The sequence below is a fragment of the Juglans microcarpa x Juglans regia genome, chromosome 3S (genome assembly GCF_004785595.1).
Source record: "Juglans microcarpa x Juglans regia isolate MS1-56 chromosome 3S, Jm3101_v1.0, whole genome shotgun sequence".
Classification (NCBI taxonomy): domain Eukaryota; kingdom Viridiplantae; phylum Streptophyta; class Magnoliopsida; order Fagales; family Juglandaceae; genus Juglans; species Juglans microcarpa x Juglans regia.
In genome coordinates this window covers 25,220,159-25,242,525 of record NC_054599.1, presented here as the reverse complement: position 1 = coordinate 25,242,525, position 22,367 = coordinate 25,220,159, and the positions used below count along the sequence as shown (strand labels likewise).

At 38.2% G+C, this 22,367-nt stretch overlaps 1 protein-coding gene across 1 annotated transcript; it reads left to right on the top strand.

Moving 5' to 3' along the window:
- The first annotated feature begins 16,418 nt into the window (after positions 1 to 16,418).
- Positions 16,419 to 21,923, top strand: LOC121258351 (methionine aminopeptidase 2B-like). Its single transcript, XM_041159855.1, is given in 13 exon segments — positions 16,419 to 16,654; positions 16,980 to 17,137; positions 17,935 to 17,971; positions 18,052 to 18,159; positions 18,539 to 18,638; positions 19,197 to 19,342; positions 19,447 to 19,538; positions 19,683 to 19,777; positions 20,351 to 20,447; positions 20,947 to 21,090; positions 21,164 to 21,205; positions 21,208 to 21,380; positions 21,648 to 21,923. Coding segments are annotated over 12 exon segments (1,293 nt in total). The 5' UTR covers positions 16,419 to 16,654; positions 16,980 to 16,989; the 3' UTR covers positions 21,759 to 21,923.
- The last annotated feature ends 444 nt before the right edge of the window (positions 21,924 to 22,367 follow it).

Here is a 22,367-nt window from a genome sequence, read left to right as displayed (position 1 = left end):
AATTAAAGGTGCACTTAGAAGAGCAATGCAAAAAAAGTCTAATATTAAGATCATTACAAGACAAAAGCCAATCTAGGCTAGAAATTGGACTTAAAAAAAATGGCGGATGAGACTAGTGGGGGTGCAACTTTGAAGGGGTATACTAAGTATGATCCCGATGAGTGTAGAAGACACCTAGCTCGTATGGTCATAATGGACGAGCTACCTTTTCAAATTGTTGATGGGAAAGGGTTCCAAGCGTATTCTCGCTACTTGGAACCAAGGTTTAACATTCATTCTCGTCACACGGTGGCAAAGGATGTAAAAAAACATTATTACATTGAAAAGGAGAAGTTGAGGGGTCAATTGGCGGATCAATTTGTTTGTCTCACCACTGACACTTGGACATCGATCCAAAATTTTAATTATATTTCTTTGACTGTGCATTTTATTAATTGTCATTGGACATTGCAAAAGAAAATTATAAAATTTTGTAAAATCACCGATCATAAGGGTGAGACAATTGGAAAGGCCTTGGAGGCCGCAATAAAGGAGTGGGGGTTGACCCGAGTGGTTACAGTCACAGTCGATAATGCCTCGTCTAACGATGTTGCATTGGGACATCTAAAGACCTCTCTTAGAGAGGCAAATAAGACACTCATGGGTGGTGAGTGTCTGCATGTGAGATGTGCGGCACATATTCTGAATCTGATTGTCACTGATGGTTTGAGAGATCTTCATGACTCGATTGCTCGGGTTAGGACTGATGTGAGATGGGTGAGATCTTCTCCTTCGAGGTTGGACAAATTCAAGGTTGCTGCGAGATCTGCGGGCCTAACATCTAAGAGGGGCCTTTGTACTGATATGCCTACACGATGGAACTCAACATTTCTGATGTTGGAGGCGGCCCAAGAATATAAGCTGGCATTTACATTATTGGGTGACGAAGACATCCAATATGTTAAATATTTTGATGATCATGGGGGATTGGGGAAACCCGTAGAGGATGATTGGGAAATTGTAACTAATTTTGTAGAGTTTTTGAGGCTTTTTTATGATGTCACCATGAGGCTATCTGGAACTTTGTACCCTACATCCAATATTGTATGTCAGCAAATATGTAGGGTAAAAGAAGAATTAGATGACATGGTCGCGGGTGGTCACATTAGGATGCGGGAGATGTCATTGATTATGAGGACAAAGTACGACAAGTATTGGGGAGATTTAACGTAGGCTAATATTTTGTTATATGTAGCTGTCGTCTTTGACCCGAGGTATAAGTTGGATGGCATGATATTTGGATTGGGCCTTGCGTACGGGCAAGTATGGGCAGAGCTTATTGCAGCAAGGGTTCGGGAAACCCTTACTAGATTATTTGATGAGTTTTCCACCCTGCGGGGTGGTAATATTGTGGCACCTACACCTACCCCCTCAGCCTCAAGCTCACAGTTTCCTGAAGTCGAGGTTGGGAAAAGACGTAGATTGGAGTGGGGTGAGAGGTATGAGCAGACCCCTTTCCTTCGGAGTTCTATAGAGGCTCAGCCAGAGATAGACAGATACTTAGCAGCAGAGATTCTACCATTTTCACGAGATTTTGATATATTAAGTTGGTGGAAGGTGAATGCCGTGAAGTATCCCATCCTTGGAGAGATAGCCCGCACACTTTTGGCCATCCTTGTTAGCACAGTAGCCTCAGAGTCGGCCTTTAGCACGGGAGGACGTGTATTAGATTCATTTCGGAGTTCATTAGCTCCTGCCACTGTGGAGGCTTTGATTTGCATGCAGAATTGGATCAAGGGAACTCCAATTCATGTTCCGGATGTTCTTGAGTATGAGAAGGCCGACGTCGAGGAGGATAGTGATGATCAGTTTGGATCTGGTATTTATTTTAATTTCATTTTATAATTTCTTATTTTAATTTATTTATTTTCATTTAATTGGTATTCATTAATTTGATTTCAAATTTAATACTTATAGTGATACATGAGACGACGTCTACGGCTACCTCCGATGCAGTATGACTTTGTATTGGACCCACCATTGTCATGGTTTGCACAATTTCTTCCATAATTGTTTTTTGCATTTAAAATTTTGTTTCATCTTTATAACTTTTTAATTCTAATTTGTTTTATTTTTAACTTATTAATATTTCAGGTTTTATAACTTATTGACTTTTATGATCTTGATTTTCAGTCTCACAGCAATTGACATAACTCACCACTCAGTAAACTCACCGCTACGGCTCCACCCCAAAATCAAATTGATCAAATTGAAAAATTATGATTTTATTAATTTATAATTAATTATAATGTTGTTACAATAGTTAATTGTATAATTTGTAATATTTATTTCTTTTAGAGGAGTTTGTAATAGTGTAATAGTTTATTAGTTCTCTTAATTTGTATAATTGTGAACAAAATATTTTAGCATAGTGCCTTACTGCCTTAGTGATGATTACTACTTAATTAGTTAATAACGTAATAGTTCAATGTATGATTCTATATATCCCTTATATATATATTTTTTTTCCTGTTTTTAAATCTATATACTTTTTAATCTAAATAATGGGCTCAAATGGCCCAAAAACGAATTCTGGGCCCAAAGTGGCCCAAAAACCGATTCTGAGCCAATTAGGGCCCAGAAAAATGTACTGGGCCGAAGGCCCAGTATGAAGGCGGGGGGTGCGGACGGGTGGGGGTCCACCCCCGCACCCCGGCCCAACGGACGGGGGACCCCGCCCCCGCCATGCGGGGGCGGGGTCCGGGGAGAAATTCCCCACCCCCGCATATGCGGGGGCGGGGGGCGGGGGAGGGGTGGCCCCGCCCCGTAGGGGGCGGGTATCACCCCTACCCTCGCGTCCCCCCTCCGCCTAGCGTTCTCCCTCCAGCTTAGTTCTCTTCCGTACGACTTCATCGCACAGCCCGCGGTGTTGCTTCTCACCGCTCGTCTCCCGAACGGTGCCGTCGACAGTGGTCTATTCCGAAAGGAGGGTTTGTATCTCTCTCTCTCTCTCTCTCTCTCTCCATTCCGTTTCCGTTTCCGTTTCCTAGCATCCCATATCTAGTGTGTTTTTGTGTTTTCGTTTTCGTATCCCGTATCTAGCTAGCTGCTGTAAACTGCTTTCATTAATTTGCCTAGCTGCTGTAAATTGCTTTCATTAATTTGTCTATCTGGGGGGGAGAACGAGATTCCGAAAGGGGGAGAGTGCGGCGGAAGATGAATAAGGTGTGGAATTTGCAGTAGCAATATCGCACTTAGTAGAATAGGGTGCACGGGCCAGGGGCAATGTGTTTACTACTTGAGACAATTGGGGCAAATCTCAATTCCGAATCAAACTTTTAATTGATTTGTAAATAGTATAAGCATTTTTTTTCTCAATTCCTGATATTTATTTGCTCTAGGAAAGTGATAATTTTTCTTACTACTATTCAATTCTGCCCTTCCTCCCCTTATTGCTTTAGGAAAGTGGTAATTTATTTATAGCTTGTGGCATGCTTGGAAATGGATTTTCTGTTTGAAATGGGTTTATGTATTCTTATTTAGAGGAATGGATTTCTGTTTTGTTGTTTGAGATGATTTGAAATTGAAATTTTGTGTGAAATCTATGGTTGAAATGGGCTTCGTAGTATTATTTAGATAAATGGATTTCTATTTTGTTGTTTGAGATGGTTTGAAATTGAACTTTTGTTTAAAATCCATGGTTTGAAATGGAAAAACATTTTTCATTCTATCCCAGTCAGTGGGTCATATTGAAAAGTTAGAGCTGAAATCCATGAATTTATGTGGCCTCAAAGAGTCATTCATGGAGTTGAAAATTGATGAAAACAATAGAGTACATGCGTTCTAAAAGTACAATGACTGATTATATTGACACTCCCAATTAGAAGTTACCATTGATTAATTATGAAATGCACCGAGATTCGCTCACATTACAATAACATATATCCAATGTCTTGCTCTTGTTGGGTTCTTTGCATTGTTTGTTTGTAGCATGTAAGGAGGGAAAAACTGCCAACATATATGCACATATGGGACATTCTTCAAGAATTTCTATTTGGCTATTTTAAATGTTTTGGGTTTGAAAGATTGTCGTATTTTGTATTGTTTCCGATCTATTAATATGTGACGTGTCGATTTTGCAGGCTAGGCATTCTTGCGATTTTTTTTTGTTGGTATGACCTGGAAATACCAAAATATGGCGAGAAGACAATCAAACGAATACAACAGTCACTTGATAGATTAAAAACTGAAACTGAAAAGATACAATCAGCAATGAATATTCAAACCATTTGACATCAACTAGAAATAAAGACTGAGAGGCGCAAGAGAAAACTGAAGAAGACTACTTATGTTCTTACAATTTCAATGTCATGGTTAATTTTTTTGGGATTACTTATATCCACTTGTTGGTTCAAAGAAAAATGTTAGTCATTTGATGTTGTAATAGAATTATGGATGTAGCTGGAAACTCTGTGTATGTAGAAGTTTACATATTAGCAGTGTATTGTGAACTATTAAACGTGTATGTGGAAGTTGTAATTTAATCTTGTTGAAAGAAGGTATTGAGGTCTCTAGTAAATGTGCATACAAAATGCATCAAATATTCCATTTTTAAGTTACACATTTAATATCTTAAGGATTCTGGCCATTCTTGCATATTTTTGTCATCGATGCTTCACCTGAGAGTGCATGAAGCATAATCCTGAGACACATAGCAGCCCAATACGACCTGTAGCGTCATTTCATATACCATTCACAAAAGAAACATGAATATAATGATGCCAAAAGTATCCACCGAGTATCCTAAATCAAGTCATCATTTCATTTAGCATCCAGTATCCAAAAGCACCAAACATACATTATAAGAAATTAAAACCAGTGACATTAAAAACTAAAAAACTTGGAACCATAAACTCGATCCAACTGTACTCTATGTATTACAAAGTTGGACATTTCTTCAACAAGCCTCTCATAAACCCGATCCAATCATCATTTCCTTATTGACACTCATTGCTCCAATACACCACCCCTATGCAGTGCAACATGATAGTGAAGATCATTTCCAGCCCAGCTTCTGCTGTCCAAATTAAAATTGCCAAAATCTATAGAAAAACTAGAGCAGTCAAGACCTGGTTCCAGGAAGAAAACAAAATTGTTCAGAACCTACACTCAATATCCGATAACTCAATTAGCATATAATTTTCTCCAAGCAAATGGATAAGAAATTAAAATATTACAAAAATAAGTCCAAAAATATTAATAAGAACATATAGTGTTAAGGAAACACATTTTCGGAGTAGCAGTGGAGATGCAACAAATACTTCACAAATAATGTTTTCCTCATTTTTTTTTTTTTTTTTTATAGAAAACGAACTTCATTAACAGACATCAACCTTACAACTGTCTCTCAGCCCAAAGGACTTGAGAAATTACATCAGGGAAATATCCCCACCACAAGCTAATGTCATTGACATTCCAAGCAAGTCTTGCAAGCCTATGCGCAGCTTCATTACACATTCTTCCTACATGTCGAACTTCATAGCTGCTGAACCTTACCATCAACTCATTTGCATCATTTATGACATTGCCTAACATAGACATGGATGGCTCAGGCTGTTGCAGCTCCTTTACCATGATCAGAAAATCACGTTCAATTATGAGGTTGTTGATTCCCAAGTGAACACTAAGCTGAAGACCCCTGAGTATCACCAACATTTCAATTCCTGCTGCATCACTAACATCCTGCTTTCTCTTGCTAGCTGTCATAAGTACCTCACCCTTACAATCTCTAAGAATTGCTCCAATACCTGCACTGTGATGTGTTGGAAACATGGCTCCATCAACATTTAATTTAAACACTCTTGTACGTGGATGTTCCCATCTGCAATGGTGTCTCACTGCTTTTTAAGGTTTCCCTTTGGATTCTTTAAACACCTTTTGCACTGCCATAGCATGCCCAACAGCTTGTTCAGGATGTAAGCACTTGTTCTCGAAAGTCATTATATTTCTTCTATACCAGCAGCTCCAAGATATCATAAAGAAAAATTCAAGATCATCCTTTCTCCCCATCCCATTTAGTTGGCCTGCAATATCACTGTAATTTTTGTAAGAATGGTCTGCTCTAGCAATAGGTAAGTGTTTATCCCAGCACTCTTGTATAGTAGGGCAGTAGCAAAGTGCATGTGCCACATCCTCAATCTCAGAACCAAAAAATTGACACATCTCCTCATTCAAACCGGCCTCTTTCTCATATTATGTTTGGTAGGCAAACTCTCTTTTCAAGCTTTCCAAGCAAATATCTTGATCTTAGAAGGGAGTTGCATAGACCATATGCTTTTCCATAACTTCTGCAGGGACATAGTCTTTGAGAACTCACCTTCCATCCCAGTCTTCTTTGATGCTCTGAATAATCTATATGCACTCTTCACTCTAAAATGTCTATTATTTTCAAGGGTCCAAATCAACTTATCAACTGATGTACCAGGGTTGAGGATCAGTTTTAGCACTTTATTAGCAACATCTGTAGGTAACACTAATCTCACCTTCTCCACATTTCACCACTTGGTATGATGATCAATTAGACTGTCCACAGTTGCATTATTGTCTCTGATTTCCTCTTCTCGCATGTTGTTGGCTAGATTAACATAACCAGGAATCCAATGATCCCTCCATATATTAATGGACTTAACCCTCACCTACCCTACATCTAAACCCCAGTGCCAGAAACTTTTTGACTTCCCATATTCATTTCCACACAAAAGAGGGTTTATAGCCCAACTTGGCATCCAAGAATTGGACTCTTGGAAAGTACTTAGTTTGAAAAAATTGGTGGAGCAAAGTAGAAGTTTATTGCATAATCCTCCACCACTGCTTAGCTAAGAGAGCATCGTTGGAAGTTTCAAGATCCTTAAAACCCATTCCCCCAGCCTGTTTGGTCTCACACATTTTGGCCCAACTAATCCAATGAATTTTATGTTCCTTTTTTTTTTTTTGTTTTTTTTTTTTCCCTGACCCCACCAAAATCTTGTCATCATTTGTTCAAGTTCATGACACAAGCTGCCAGGGAGTTTGAAACAACTCATAGAATAAGTAGGGATTGAGAAAGCTACAACCTTGATAAGAACCTTTTTTCCAACCAGGGATAACATCTTCTCCTTCCAGCTTAGCAACTTCTTCTACACTGTATGCTTGATATCAAATAAGACTTTATTATTTGATCTACCAACCAAAGTAGGTAAGCCTAAATACTTCTCATATTGTAACAACTGTTACACCCCCCCAGAATGACATTATCTCCTCTTACTTTACAGCATCCACGTTCCTGCTAAAAACCATTGCAGTCTTCCCCCTATTAACTTTTTGCCCTGAAGCCTCTTCATATATGTCCAACAATTGTTGAATCCGAGTGTTCTCTTCAATTATAGCCTTATAGAACATAATACCATCATCAGCAAATAGAAGATGTGAAATCTTAGTAGCTCCTTTGCATATTTGGATTGCAGATAATTGTCTTTCTCTTTCAGCTTGGTGAAGTAAAGTGATAAGACCTTTTGTGCATAGTAGGAAAAGGTAAGGAGACAAGGGGTCCCCTTGTCTGATACCTCTTGAAGGTATAATAGGACTTTTAGGCTCACATTTATCAATACTAAAAATGTAATATACTTGATACACATCATTATAAGGGCAATCCATTCAGCTTGAAATCCTATCTTGCCCATAACAGTCTCTAAGTAGCCCATTCAACACGATCATAAGCCTTGCTCATGTCCAACTTAATGGACATGTATCCATCCTTGCCTTGTCTCCTGTTCCTCAAGAAGTGAATCATTTCATATGCTACTAGTACATTATTAGTAATGAGGCACCCTGGTACAAAGGCACTTTGGGAGCTAGATATAATATCATTAAGGATAAGCTGGAGCCTATTAGCTAACACCTTATAAATCAGTTTATACATAACATTATACAAGCTTATAGGCCTAAACTCAGTAATTTTCTCATGCTTCCTTCTTTTTGGAATCAAAGTAATAAAAGTGTGGTTAAGAGTAGAGGGAAGAGTACCACTTTGCAAGGCCTGAAGAACAACATTAGTGATAGCATCACCAACAATGTGCTAATATTGTTGGAAAAAAATGTGTCATTCCATCAGGTCCTGGGGCCTTAGTAGGATGCATCTGGTCAAGTGTAGCTTTCACTTATTCTTTCTTGAACTCCTTCAACAGCTCCTTGTTCATATAATCATATCATCAGTGACTCTTCCAAAAAAACCCTCTAGAAATCAATGTTACTGGTCTGATTAGCAGCAGTAAACAAAGACTGAAAGTAATTTAAAATCACTTGATCCCTTGCTTCTTCAAACTGCCAAACTCCATCCTCATCCTTCAAGCATTTAATCCAATTTTTACTTCTCATTTGGGAAGCTTTATGATGGAAAAATTTAGTATTATGATCACCCTCTTTTAGCCAGAGTGCTTTAGACCTTTGTTTCCTAAGGATTTCTTCCCTTTCTAACCAACATTGAAGATTATCACGAGCAGCTTGATAAGCCTCCCTTCTAGTACAAAGTAGATCACCAGTTTGAATCTGCTGAAGTTTATCTCGAGCCTGCTTGATTTTTTTGTGAACCAAGCCAAACTTTTGTTTATTCCACGCTTCCAATCTCTAGATGCAGCTTGCAATTCTAGATTGATCTTTATACCACGTATAAGAGGTTAAGTTATATCCATCTTCACTTTGATCCACATATATTCCCCCCAGGCAACATCACCCTATTCTACATCCACTTCCTCCACATTTCCAATAACACTTCCAATCAATCTCCCACCCGTTCATTCATGGCATGCAGTGGCATATCATATAGTCTTACGCAAAAGGAGGCTTATACAATACGGATCTTTGTAACTTGTAACTCATATTCCATTGGTTTCAATAATACAAGGTTCCTATTGAATGACCATGGCCCTTCTCTGATGACACGTTGTTTATCTCTGTCATCTTCAAATTCAACCAGCATTAATCTGGATCCTAACTCCTTGAATGCGAGTTTTCTAACAGGTTTTCAAACTTCATCATATTCTTGAAGGCTCCTCGGTTGTAATATCGATCAGTAAGAAGAGATACAATTAAACATTTCTCCCCACGTGCAATCGTAGACTCAATGATGGTCGAATCCACTAGCAGTTCTCTTTTTTCCTTCTCAAACAAGGACATGTTTTGTATAAAGTTTCTAATTCGTCAGCCATTAGCACCAAGAAAAAGCAAGGCCTGTACTGGGACAGAAGGGGGCCTCTACAGAGAAGAAAAAATGGTTGTTTTCCTCAGTTTACATGTATTGCTTTTGGTAAAGGCAGAAAGGACGGCATTCCAAGATGCCTTAGGCATCTCCACTGAAAGTCTTCACTTACATGTATTGACAGACTTCACTAAAGGTAAACTTTTTCCAGTTTCCACATTTAAATAACCTCGAATCCACCCACTTTTTTCTTTTTTCTCAACAACCAATGAAAACTCCAAGAAAAAAAAAAAAAAAAAAAAAAGGAAAAGATGCTACTATGATGTGAGGAGGCAGATTTGGACGGAGTGAGCGTTGGTGTTTGATGTATGGAGTTTGCAACAGAAGCTCAGCACACCGTATGGAGTTTGAGAGCGAGATCGAGGATTTCAGGGGTGAGAGACGTGAAGGGGTTGGGGTGAGAGGTGAGGACAAAATCGTCTAGGATTTCATGGTAGAGACGTGAAGGGGCTAGGTTGAGGGGGAGTGATCTGTTGCTGGGGTGCTGGCTGGGGTGCTGAGAGAAGAGACTGTCTACTCGTTCTCTTGGTTATAAGAAGAGAGAGAAGTAGGGAGCTGAGTGAGAGAAACTCGAATGAGAGAAGTTTGAGATAAGTGGGCGACTGAACCTTGACGTGGGTGAAGAACTGGATTCACCACACCAAGTATGTGATGTGCAACCCACATACAAAAACTAGATAGACCTTTTATAATACAGAGCTGCTACGTACAACTGCGGTGAGAAACCGCGGTACAATCTTTTTGCCATGTCAGATCTTAAAAAAAAAAGAAAAATGATAGAAGCAACCATCCCATAAAACCGGCGTGCAACCGGCTTATACACGTTACCCGTTTTATTTTTTTAGTAATGTCACGTATAAAATATATAAATATCCTACAGTTATTTTAAAAAAAATAAAATTTATTATTAAAAAATTAATTTTTTTTATATAAATTTTATATTTATTTATTTTTTAAAACGATTATACATACTTACACATTTATTATTAAAAAATTAATTTTTTTTTTATAAATTTTATATTTATTTATTTTTTAAAACGACTATACATACTTACACCCTCGTCACTACAAATTTCATTTTTTTTTATTTTTCTTTTCTTCTCCCTCTCCATTCCGTTTCCCCTCTCTATCCCTCCAAATTTCATTTCTACCTCCTTCCTTCCTTCTCTCTCTCCCTCTTATCTCCATCTCCGTCAGACCACTCCCTCTCCCTCTCCCTTGAAATCGCTAATCATTCTGTTACAAAACTCTGAGATGAGTCTTTTGCACGAACAGAACCTTCCAGAGTAAACGGACGTCCCTTCCTCTGCCTTGAACCAGAGTCTTCAGCTTTTTCGCTCGTCCTGATTGCACGTCCAGAGTCTTCAGATTTTCTCATTTCAGAAGCCAAAGAAGAAGATATTGCATCTGGGTCTGCGTCGTCTAGCAGGCCAAAACACTACAGACCATAAAAGTAAAAAAATCACATCTGGGTCTACGCCTTCTAGCAAGCCAAAACTCTACAGACCATGGAAGGAAAAAAAATAAGAACGGTTTTGACACAGAAGTGATTAGCTTTATTGAGTTTTGTCAATTATCTGTTAATTCGATTGTTTCATTTGTTGAAAATCATAACGGAAACAAATGGATGAAAAAAAAACACATTTGCACATCAATCACTGATTTACGGATTTCTGAGGATCTTCTACTTCCTAAAGAGAGAAAAAAAAAACAGTGGTTTTCGTCATAACAACAGATTTAGAAGAACTTTTATGTAATGCAAATAAAAAGGAAGAAGGAGCATGCAGAAAACAAAACCAAAGGAGATGAAAGAAAACCAAAGAAAAAAGAAAGAAAGAATAGGCCAATGACAAAAAGAAAAGACAGAAGAAAACTCACGCACGCTTGGAAGAAAAATCAAGAAACAACGCAAGACGGAAAGAAAGAAAAATAAAAGGGAAACTTTCGGCTAGGGGGAACACACGCGCATGGGCTCCGCATGAAGAAAGGCTGGATGCAGAAAGCAACACTCACGTTGAGCCTTTGGCTGAAAAAGAAGAAAAATAATTTCTTTGTAGCTGCGTAAATTTACTCTGTTTTATGGAAGAAAAACAGAGGTGGCTGGCCGTGCATGTGGGTTGTGCAAAGGGTGCTACAGTGGATGAGGTGCATGACGAGGCTCAGGGAGAGGCTGGGTAGTGGCTTCGTGGAGGATTGACGGTGCAAGGTGGCTGAATTGAGGCCCACTGTGGCTGCGTAAATTTGTTCTGTTTTATATAAGAAAAACAGAGGTGGCTGGCCGTGCATGTGGGTTGTGCAGAGGCTTAATATACGGTGGCAGTGGATGAACTGGGTGGAGGTCTATGTGAAGATGGAGGAACTGGCGGAGGTTTACGTGAAGGTGCAGCTGCGATGTGCAGGTTGTGCATGCATACATACGTGTGTATATTGCATATTCCATTGTGTCATCTAACTATCTTCCTGTTTCTTAGAGTTAAATAAAACAAAACAAATTGATTTAGTTAGTCTACTGATTTTCCACTCATTTCTTTTTTCGCAGGCGTGAGGATCAGGAGCTCCTTGGTACTCCTCGTGAACGGCAACAATGCCACGCTCATTGTTCCGCTTCGCAAACTTCTTCTTCATCGTGCTAAAAACTCACAATTCACACAACAAAAGAAAAATGTTTAATAAAATGTGCGATGGCTTAGTTTGCTTTCTCCTCAGAGTCAACGTAGCCTGGGCTACTTTCTTTTCTTCAAGTAATTTTTCGTCCGCTTTTTTTTTTTTTTTTTTTTTTGTGCAATGGCTCCAAGAGTTCAGTAAAGCTTCTACACATTGGCGAAGAGCTTAACTATTTTGCACTGAACATCGTTACACCTTTGATGAAACCCGATCTAGATGCTTGCAAAGAAGCATGCCTAGGAAATTGTTTTTGCCTCGTGCCGTTCTTTGAAAACTCTTATGGGACCAATAAAGAAGAGCTGCTGCGATGGGGTTATCTTGTATTTGGAGTCTTAAAACTTGTTATTGATTTGGTTGTATAAGGAAGAAACGGTGTAAATGTAGAAGAGCTGCTGCACTGGAGTTAAGAATGCATGCAAAATGTTTTATAAAATGTTTGAACGGTCTGCAATGGCTTAGTTTGCTTTCTCAAGTCATCTTTCTATTTTTTTTTCGAAAATGCTGGGGACAACCGGCCTCGCGTCCTCGCCGCGGCCTCGCATCCAACGTGGCAAAATACAACGGCGTCGTTTTCGGTTTAAGTTTTTTTGGGCACGGGTCTTCAACGGGGTCCTCGTCTCCCTCGTTCAGTCTTCCTGGTTTCATTTCAAACCCACACTTTCTCGAAAGAGAAATAAACACTCTCTTCCACGATTCTGACTTTCATCTGCACCAAGCCCTAATTTCTCTCCTAGATTTCGTCTTCCTCTGAGAATAAACGTAGATTTCGTCTTCGCGACGAAGCCACGACCCACGAAAGCTAGATTTCCATCAACCCACGAAATCCCACGAAGCACGAAGAGAAATCTCTTCATTTCTCTTCATCTTCGCTACGAAGCTAAGTCTTTCTTGATTTCTTCTTCGTGATTCATCGCTGTGGTTCCATTCACATCCCTTGAAATCGTCTCACTGGGTTTTTAGACACACCTCTTCGTCTTCTCCACGAAGCCTGGTCTGACCCTTCGTCTTCTCCACCCACCTCTCAATCCCCTTCCCGCGAACAAACGAAACCCTAACCCCAACCTGAAACCCTAACCCTAAATCGAAACCCTAACCCGAAACCCTCACCCCAACCCTAACCCTAAATCGAAACCCTAACCCTAACCCGAAGCCCACCCCCAACCCGAAACCTTCACCCCAACCCCAACCCGAAACCCTAACCCCAACCCCAACCCGAAACCCTAACCCGAAACGTAACCCATACCCTCACTTCCACTAGCAACACAGTTTGGCTCCCAGGTAAGGTTGCATTTTCCCGGTTTTGATATCTACAGCATTCTATTGTAGATTGACAGTTTCTATATCTGGGATTTTATCGTATTATGATAGTATTGTGAGTTTCTCTTTTATGAAGAGAAACTGATTCGTGGTTTCCTAATTTGTTTGAGGTTTTTGTTTCGTATTGTTGTTCTGAGTTTATGAATTTCGTGGGTAAGGATATTCTGGAAGCAAGTGCTTGTTCTCAAGTGGTGGTGTTGTTTGTAATTTAATTATATAATTAGAGGTTGATGGTGTTATGCTTGTGTTGGTTTATAGTTTCATCATCTGTGATGGTGTTATCAATTCATCTGTCATGTAGTGCTGCTGTGAATAGGTTGTACTGCCACTGTGAGTGTCCTGCTGCAGTGCAGCTTCTCTTTTAAGCCATGCATTTCCACATTGCTGTCAAGTGGCAGCTCACTCTCTTTGGTTGAAACTTTTCATATCAGTATGTCCATTTCCATTACATGCTGCATTCTATGAGAGGTTTGAACAAAATGAGTAGTAGAGTGAAGGAAAAATGGTGTTATCAATCCATTCATCTATCATGTAGTGCTGCTGTGAATAGGTTGTACTGCCACTGTGAGTGTCCTGCTGCAGTGCAGCTTCTCTTTTAAGCCATGCATTTCCACATTGCTGTCAAGTGGCAGCTCACTCTCTTTGGTTGAAACTTCTTTTTACAATTTATAAAACATCATGTTAGAATGTCGTCGTCGTCATCATCAATGTCTTCTTCATCGTTTGCAAAACGTACTTTGGGACAAGCACATTGCTTCTGTAAGGTCGATGCGACATTGAGATATTCAAGTACTCCAAGAAATCCAGGACGACCCTTCTTAGGGTGTCCAAAGTACAATACGGAGGTAATAACTACATTAGTTGTAGTTACAACATTTGTAAATTATATTGATGAATATGTTCAACATGTAACATTTGTGAATTTGCATTTTCCAGGGATTACCATATTGTAAATTTTTCAAGTGGGCAGATAGTAATCAAGAGATTGAGTTCCATCTTCAAGAAAGAAACAATGATCTGTTAAGGAGGGAGAAGGAGGTCGAGAAGATGCTGGACGATGTGGAAAAGATGAAGACTGAGCTCCGTAAAAGAGTGGATGAAATCGAGAAGAGAGAGCTGGTGGTATTGAATAGAGAGATAGTGGTATCCACAAGAGAGAAGGTGCTTCTGGAACAAGAAACTGTAATGAGGCGGGGACGGACACTACATCGGGTGTTTTGGGCTTTTTTATTTGTCGTTGCATTTTACTTGGTAGTTTATAAGTAATTTAATTGCTGCCTAGTATTAGTATCTAAGTATTGGATTTTGTACTTTATGTAAATAAATTAAGTTCAGTTATATGGGAATGGATAAAGCAACACTGTTTGGAGTTGTTTTCTCCATTGTTTGGTTCAGAATGCTTATTGGTTCAGAATGCTGAAGTAATGTTTTTGGTTTTTCATTTTTGAATGCTAATTGGTTCAGAATGCTTCAGTAATGCATTTGGACAGATTGCTTCAGAAATAATCCACTTCTCTATTTTAGAATGCTTTTTGGTTGAGAATGCTTATTGACACAGATTGCTTCAGAAATGCATTTGGAGTTGTTTTCTCTATTTTTGTTTTGTATTTGATATTGTTATGTATATATGACTTGAGAACTTTCCAAGGGATTGTTAACAGAACACAAGCAGGGGATTGTTTCCAAGGTATTGAGAATGCTTTTCTCTATACCTGAATGTGAACATGTTGCATGTAAACCCTGAGGTTTTAGCACACCGTTAGCACAAGCAAGGTCGTCTGCACATTTATCTAATTAAGAAAATGCAGTTTACAAGCAGACACCACACCATCATAAAACATACGGCCTCTAATAATAATACGGCCTCTCAATGGTGTCTCGCAGTCTAGATTTCATCATTACAATTACAATTATGAAAGAATGAAACAGGACTCTAGATAGAATTTACTATATTCTTTCATTTTGAAAGCATCTTGTGGGATGGATCCTCAACTTCAAGTCTAATTGGTTACAACTATATTCTACTACATCATCATGATTTTTTTTTTTCATAAGGAAATTACTAAGAGAAATTCATAGCAATTTCTTGTTGATTAATAATTTTTTTTCCCGATAAGCAAATGTGAACTTTATTGATTGTTGATTAATGAAGTATACAAAAGAGATATGCCTCCTGTGTACTTGGGTTACATCTCAAAAATAAATTACTTTGACTAAATGGAGAAAGATTTTTTAAGGGGAGATAAACAAACTTGCATAAAATTAGGAAAAACATATCTTTTATGCAAAATATACAAAATGATGCTGCCACCAAATAGAACACCATGGACAGTGGACACATGCCTCATTCACCCACAAAAACATAAGCAAAATTCTGAAAATAATACAGAGTTAGTTTCAGATTTACTTATTGTTTGTACTCCTAAATTGTTATCTCTCCATTCATTGCTTTTAATGCATCATTTGCTTGCTGCCGTGTACGAATGTGACCCTACTCCTCAAAATGACAATCTCCAAATAACATCCCAACTTAATTTCGAATGAGACCCTTTTTTCTTCTGGGATTATTAAATCAAAATAGGCTGTACTGATCAAGTGAGGTAACCATTACTGGGATTCATTCATTTATTAAATTTATTAAATTAAATTAGGGTAGCTTTCAGGTTTGAAGCGCTACAACATACAAGTAACGATGAAGACAAACATGCTTTAATGGGGTTCATACACCAACAGATTCTTAAGCACAGATTTTTCACATACAAACAAAAAGGACTTCAGCAATCCAAAGAGAACGGCAGAGACCTCAACCCAAAAAAATAAAAACCCAACAACAAACAGATGAAGAACTCTTACCCAAAAATGCAGATGAAAATTAGTCTTCAAATCGAGCAGAGAAGACCGTGAGAGGGATCTCAGATCGCGCACAGTTAGAGAATGGTTTGGGGCTCTGGTTTATTCAAACGTAGTGAAAATGAAATTTCTCTTCCCGTGTTTGGTCTTATTTCTAGATTTTGATTTTTTTTTTAATCGACTAACGTGGCAACTACCACGTCAGCCGCGAGGCCGCGGCGGAGTTACAACCGGTGGTATATAGCAGTACTGTATTTTTTATAAAAAATATTATTTTATTTAACTTATAAATTTCAGTTCATTTCATTTAAATCCTTATTCATACCTAACCTTTAATCGCTTCCGCAGCCGTCTTGACTCTTGAGCTGACGAACTGGTCGAAGTTTGGCAACAAAAGCTCAGGGTTGTGAACCGACACCGACTCTCCCAAGCTATCTCCACTTCGCCCTGCCACAACCGCCAGCTCTCACTCCACACTCGCCTCCTCCTCCTCCGCCTCCGCCTCCGCCTCCGCCTCCGTCTCCATCCTCACTCTTAACTTTTTTCAAACAGGTAAAGTTTTCTTCTTTTCACAATTTCTTCTTTTCTGGGCCTACCTAGGGTTCCGAATTTCAACTCTCTCGCTCTTATTGCTTATGTCGTTCAGTTTCTCTCCTTCCCCTCCCGATCTCACCGACCACAACCGAGCTCTACCCTCATTCTTTAATAGAAAACGGAAATCTTGATTTTTATTTATTGACCATGCCTTTGAATGGAATTAAATAGATTAGGTATGAAGATGAGTCATCTCATCATGTTAAATTGGAAAAACTTGGAAGGTTACTTCATTTTTTGTTTACTGAAACTATTTTTTTATTGTGTTGGTGATTTTCTCCAGGTTTTCATCAATGGCGGAGGAAAAATTGAATACAGAAGTCCCAATTGAAGAAAATGGGACCCCGGAGCCCGTGAATGGCCATGAAGAGGCATCTGAATCTTCTTCGACATTGGAAAAAGATGAAGATGATGGGAAAAAAGATGAAGACGACGTGAAAGGTGATGATTTCTTGTTAGATGAGTCCTTTTTTATACTCGTTTCTTGCTCGCGATTTTATTTAGTTATTGTTTGTATTGCCAGCGGCATACTTCCCATCCTAGAGTAGCCTTTGAACTGGATGAGAGAGTGGGTCGTTTGAGCCATTGGTTCAATCGTTGGGTTCCTGATTCGACTGGATATGATAAATACAGAAAAAGATATATGAAGGATAATGTGGAAATAATGAGGAAGTTTTTGCCATGGGAACAATGCTCTCCCATCATATTGTAGTGGGTTCCGCTGGCGAAATGCATGGTGAGGCTCATTATTCATGTGAGAGGTGGGAGAATTAATCCTGGAGTACTGAATGGTCTTTGGAAAATAAGAGAGAATAATGAAAAACTAGATATTTGTTTAGATTGAAATATGCAATTTCAGCAATTTCTTACAAACAAATTATTTTACCCTTTTTAGTGTAAATATAAATATTCACTTCCAAACTTCCTAAGTATTTGGAATGATGCATGAGCAAATATGATTTGTGTGGTTATGCATGTACACACAAATTTGTAAGGATGCCTTTCATATTTAAGAGAAAAAGGTATGTAGCTAACTCGTAATTGATTAGCATAACCCTTCATGTTGACCTGGATTATCCTAAAGAGACCATAATAGAAACTGAGCATGATGAACAAATATTTTCTAAATTGTATTTTTATTTATTTATAGGGTGATTTAATTCTTTTGTACTGGGAATTTGTTGATGTGTAGCTAATATATGCAGTTGACTGAATTATTTATTTATTTATTTTCACAGAAGTTTCAAAGAAAAAGAAGAAGAAAAATAAAAGCAAGTGAGGACCTTATTCTAACTTTGCTCTCTAACTGGTTGAATATTCACTTGAAAATTGCTAATCTTTATTTTTATGCACAGGAAAAAGAAAGAAGTGCCAGAGCAAACTGATCCACCTTCTATTCCTGTTAGTGATCTTTTCCCTTCTGGCGAGTTTCCTGAGGGTGAGATTCAGCAGTACAAAGACGAGTGAGTATATGTATTTCTACTAAATTAACTCACTGCTACTAAGCTGTAAGCCAACTAATTTTGTTTGGCTATCTTTATTCGATAAAAAATATGCCCATAGTTGTGGCAATTTACAGAAAGTATACCTTAATTTTTGTTCCTTTAGTTCAGAGTTCTATGCATACATGTGTTTGTATGTGTTTATATGGTGGTCATGGGGTTGTCAAGGACTCAAGCATCTTTGCCCCCATGCTTTTCAGTCATAATATACTGACATTGCTACTTCATGTTTTTTGGTTTCATTTACATTTGGCGGTTGTAAATGCAAGTGTTTTCACCTATCAACAAACATTTGTAAATTCTGAGATATTGGTACTTAAAGTTGGTGGTTGTATATCAGTAACCTATGGAGGACCACATCTGAAGAGAAGAGGGAATTGGAGCGCCTTGAAAAACCATTATACAATTCAGTTCGCCGAGCTGCTGAAGTTCATCGTCAGGTTGCAATTTGTTATTATATGTACATGCATTGCTGCTCAAACTGAAAAAAGAAATATTTATTATGTCAAGGGTCGGAAAACTTAATTTTTTTATCAGTAAAAGAGGATTTTATTGATGATATAAATAGGCATAGCCCAAGTACACAGAAAACTTGAAAATTACAGACAAACCAGTCTTTTAGGAACTGTATCAAACTGACTGGTTCAAGCTATTGAATTGTGAACTGATCTCATTTCTGGCTTGGTTCCCTTGAACCCCTCTATTTATTTGAATTGGATCAAACTGGAATGAACCAGTCATTGAACTAGTAACTGGTTGAATTGTAGATATTTCTATCAATTTTTTTGAAATGTTCTTACTTATCAATTTTTTTTTTTTTTTTGAAATAAAATTTACTTATGAAAAAAACTGAAATAGAAATCACATTCGATAATTTCAAATGCTCTCTCTATCTCTAAATGAAGATGCAGGATTTTTTTTATATTCTTTGTTATGGTTCACTTATTAGTTTATTTTCAAAACATTGCATTAAATTGAGGGTTGTAAGTTGTGATTAGGTTCGGAAATACCTCAAAGGTATTTTGAAGCCTGGAATGTTGATGACTGACCTTTGTGAGACATTGGAGAATACAGTGCGTAAGCTGATATCCGAGAATGGTCTGCAAGCAGGCATTGCTTTCCCTACTGGATGCTCCCTGAACTGGTAAACATTTTTAATTCCGATATATGAGTCTATGAGAGAAGTTTAAGGATTTTAATTCTATTCATAGAATTTCATTTGTAGTCTAAGCTCTTTTCCTTTGTCAGGGTTGCTGCTCATTGGACCCCAAATACAGGAGATAAGACTGTGCTTCAGTACGATGATGTGATGAAGCTGGATTTTGGAACTCATATTGATGGTACTTCTACTTTGACTACATCCTTCTCTGATTATTTCAGTTTGTCTAACTTGTCTATGTTGGTAGAATTATACCCTTTGGTGCAGTTTACTGCAATTTTTCTTGGCTGCTGTTATCAGTCATGATTTATTGATTGGTATGCAGGGTATATAGTTGACTGTGCATTTACAGTGGCATTCAATCCTATGTTTGATCCACTTCTTGAAGCTTCTCGTGAAGCAACCAATACAGGTATCAAGGTACTGTATCTTCACTGAGGAATTCCATTGGCGAATGACTGGGAGATGTATGTTATTAAAATTTCTCTCAGGCTTCCTATATTCATGTTTGTTGTCCCTATTAAATGAAAAATGGTCTGTGGATCATTCTTGTATGTTTGCTGCATTAATTTAGCTTCTATCACTGATGAGAAGGATATTGATTAAGACTGTTCTCGACTTGTTTGTGATATAAGATGGCGCCAACAGATGTAATTTAGTTTTAAGTTAAGATGCTAAGAGGGAGGGGATAGTAAGGCTGATGATGACAGCTCAAATTTGACAGCCCAAAATTGTTCCAAGTAAATTCTAATAAGATGTTACTGCTGATAATGGTTGGATGTATGGAAGTGTTTAAAACTCTCTAGCCTTTTTATTTTTTCCTCTTTTCATGTCTTTATGTAATTTATGTTGATGTCATAAATAACATATAAATGGCTTTTCTTTTGGGTTGTCTTTCATATGCTTACCGCAATGCACCCTTTACTAATTCTGAAAATCATTAATACCAACATCACAGTTTACTGTGTTACTGATGGTCATGTAATTGCTTAGGAATCTGGAATTGATGTACGACTTTGTGATGTTGGGGCTGCAATTCAAGAGGTGATGGAATCATACGAGGTTGAAATTAATGGAAAGGTGTATCAAGGTACGGCAATGGTGGACATTTTTTTAGTTGTCAAATTTTTGTGTCTTGATTGGTTTGTGTATAAATATTTATTATACTTGCACCATATTTATAGGTAATTTGCTAGAATCTTCTTTTCTCTTTGCCTTCTTCAACCTTTGGACCTTTGATATTGGGGATAGCAAGATAGACAACACACCACTAACTCAAAGCATGTTTCTGCAACTTTTTAAAATCGTATGTACCTTGGAGAATCTCCACTACTTGTGGCCTAAAACTCATAAAGACTTCCAGTAATGGATTGAAAATAGTGATGTACTCATATTTGATCAAGGCACACAACCGTTTCCACCTTGTGTCTCTTTTATATTCGGTGACCTTTTGGAATGAAATATCTTCTTTTTTGATTCAGTATTGTAACTGTTCCTCAGACAAATTCTTACTCATCTTACATCTCTAAAAGTTATGTAAAGCATGTGTTATATACATTGACATGTAAGACTTCGGCAATTGTTGGCAGTTAAGAGTATCCGAAACTTGAATGGACATAGCATTGGGCGCTATCAGATCCATGCTGGGAAATCTGTCCCTATCGTGAAAGGAGGGGAGCAGACAAAAATGGAAGAGGGTGAATTTTTCGCAATAGAAACTTTTGCATCAACTGGTAATACTTTGGTTGTGATTGATATCTGACAGAAAATAGATAGCAGTTGGAATTAATCATTTGTCATGTTCAGGAAAAGGATATGTCAGAGAAGATCTAGAATGCAGCCATTACATGAAAATTTTGAAGCAGGCCATATACCATTGAGGTTGCCCCGGGCAAAGCAACTCTTGGCTACAATTAACAAGAACTTCTCCACATTGGCCTTCTGCAGACGGTATTTGGACCGCCTGGGGGAGACTAAATACCTTATGGCGCTGAAGAATTTATGTGACACTGGCATTGTGCAGGTACTTGTCACCAATTGGCTTGTGTATGCTTTTTTTTTTTTTTGGGGGGGGGGGGGGGGGGGGGGGGGGGGGGGGGGGGGGGGGGGGGGGGGGCCTTATGTAAGATAAGCTTCATTAATGATCAAAACTTATCGAGGCTTGTGTATGAAGATATCTTGATATTGGTATAAGATTATACCACACAATAAGGTGTATAGACTACGAAATTATTGTTATGCAGCATGCTTGTACTTTAAAATAATTATACTCACCTCTTGTTTTTGGCAGCCTTATCCTCCTCTCTGTGATGTTAAGGGCAGCTATGTATCTCAGTTCGAGCATACCATTTTACTTCGGCCAACCTGTAAAGAGGTCATATCCAGGGGTGATGACTATTGATGGGGAGACAATTCAATTCTGGCACTGATTGGATATCTGGATTTATGTTCCAAGTCTGTTGAATGTCTTGTTGTTTATTTATTTATTTACCATGTTTGTTTCTTAACTTAAAAGCTTTAATGAACTTGCTGAAAGTAAAGAATACAGTTCGTTAGGTATTCCCAATTCAGAGTTCGATAGATAGACACTCAAGAGTCGAGATGCCTGTTATTCATTCCCCACCCCAAAACCCCCCCCCCCCCCCCCCCCCCCCCCACCTCGTATTATTATCGAATTAGATCAGGGCTTTGAAATCGAAACGAGGGCCTGTTTTTGTCAAATTGGATTGCTTTCATTATATAGAAGGGATTTTACACAATAGATGACAGATTTCCAGCGCCTAATATCTATACAAGTATTTACACGGTTATGTATATATCTAGCTAGAAAGGAAAGTATCTTAACTATAAAGGAAAATGTTACTAAAATTACAATAATGTTACTCAAATCATATCTCCGCATTTACCAGACCGTCTAAACAAATATTCATTTAGATGATTTGAAAATCTGGGTAAATACAAACCTAGAGCGGTCTTCGTACCAGTGTTCTTGACATTTTCGTTCTGAAAA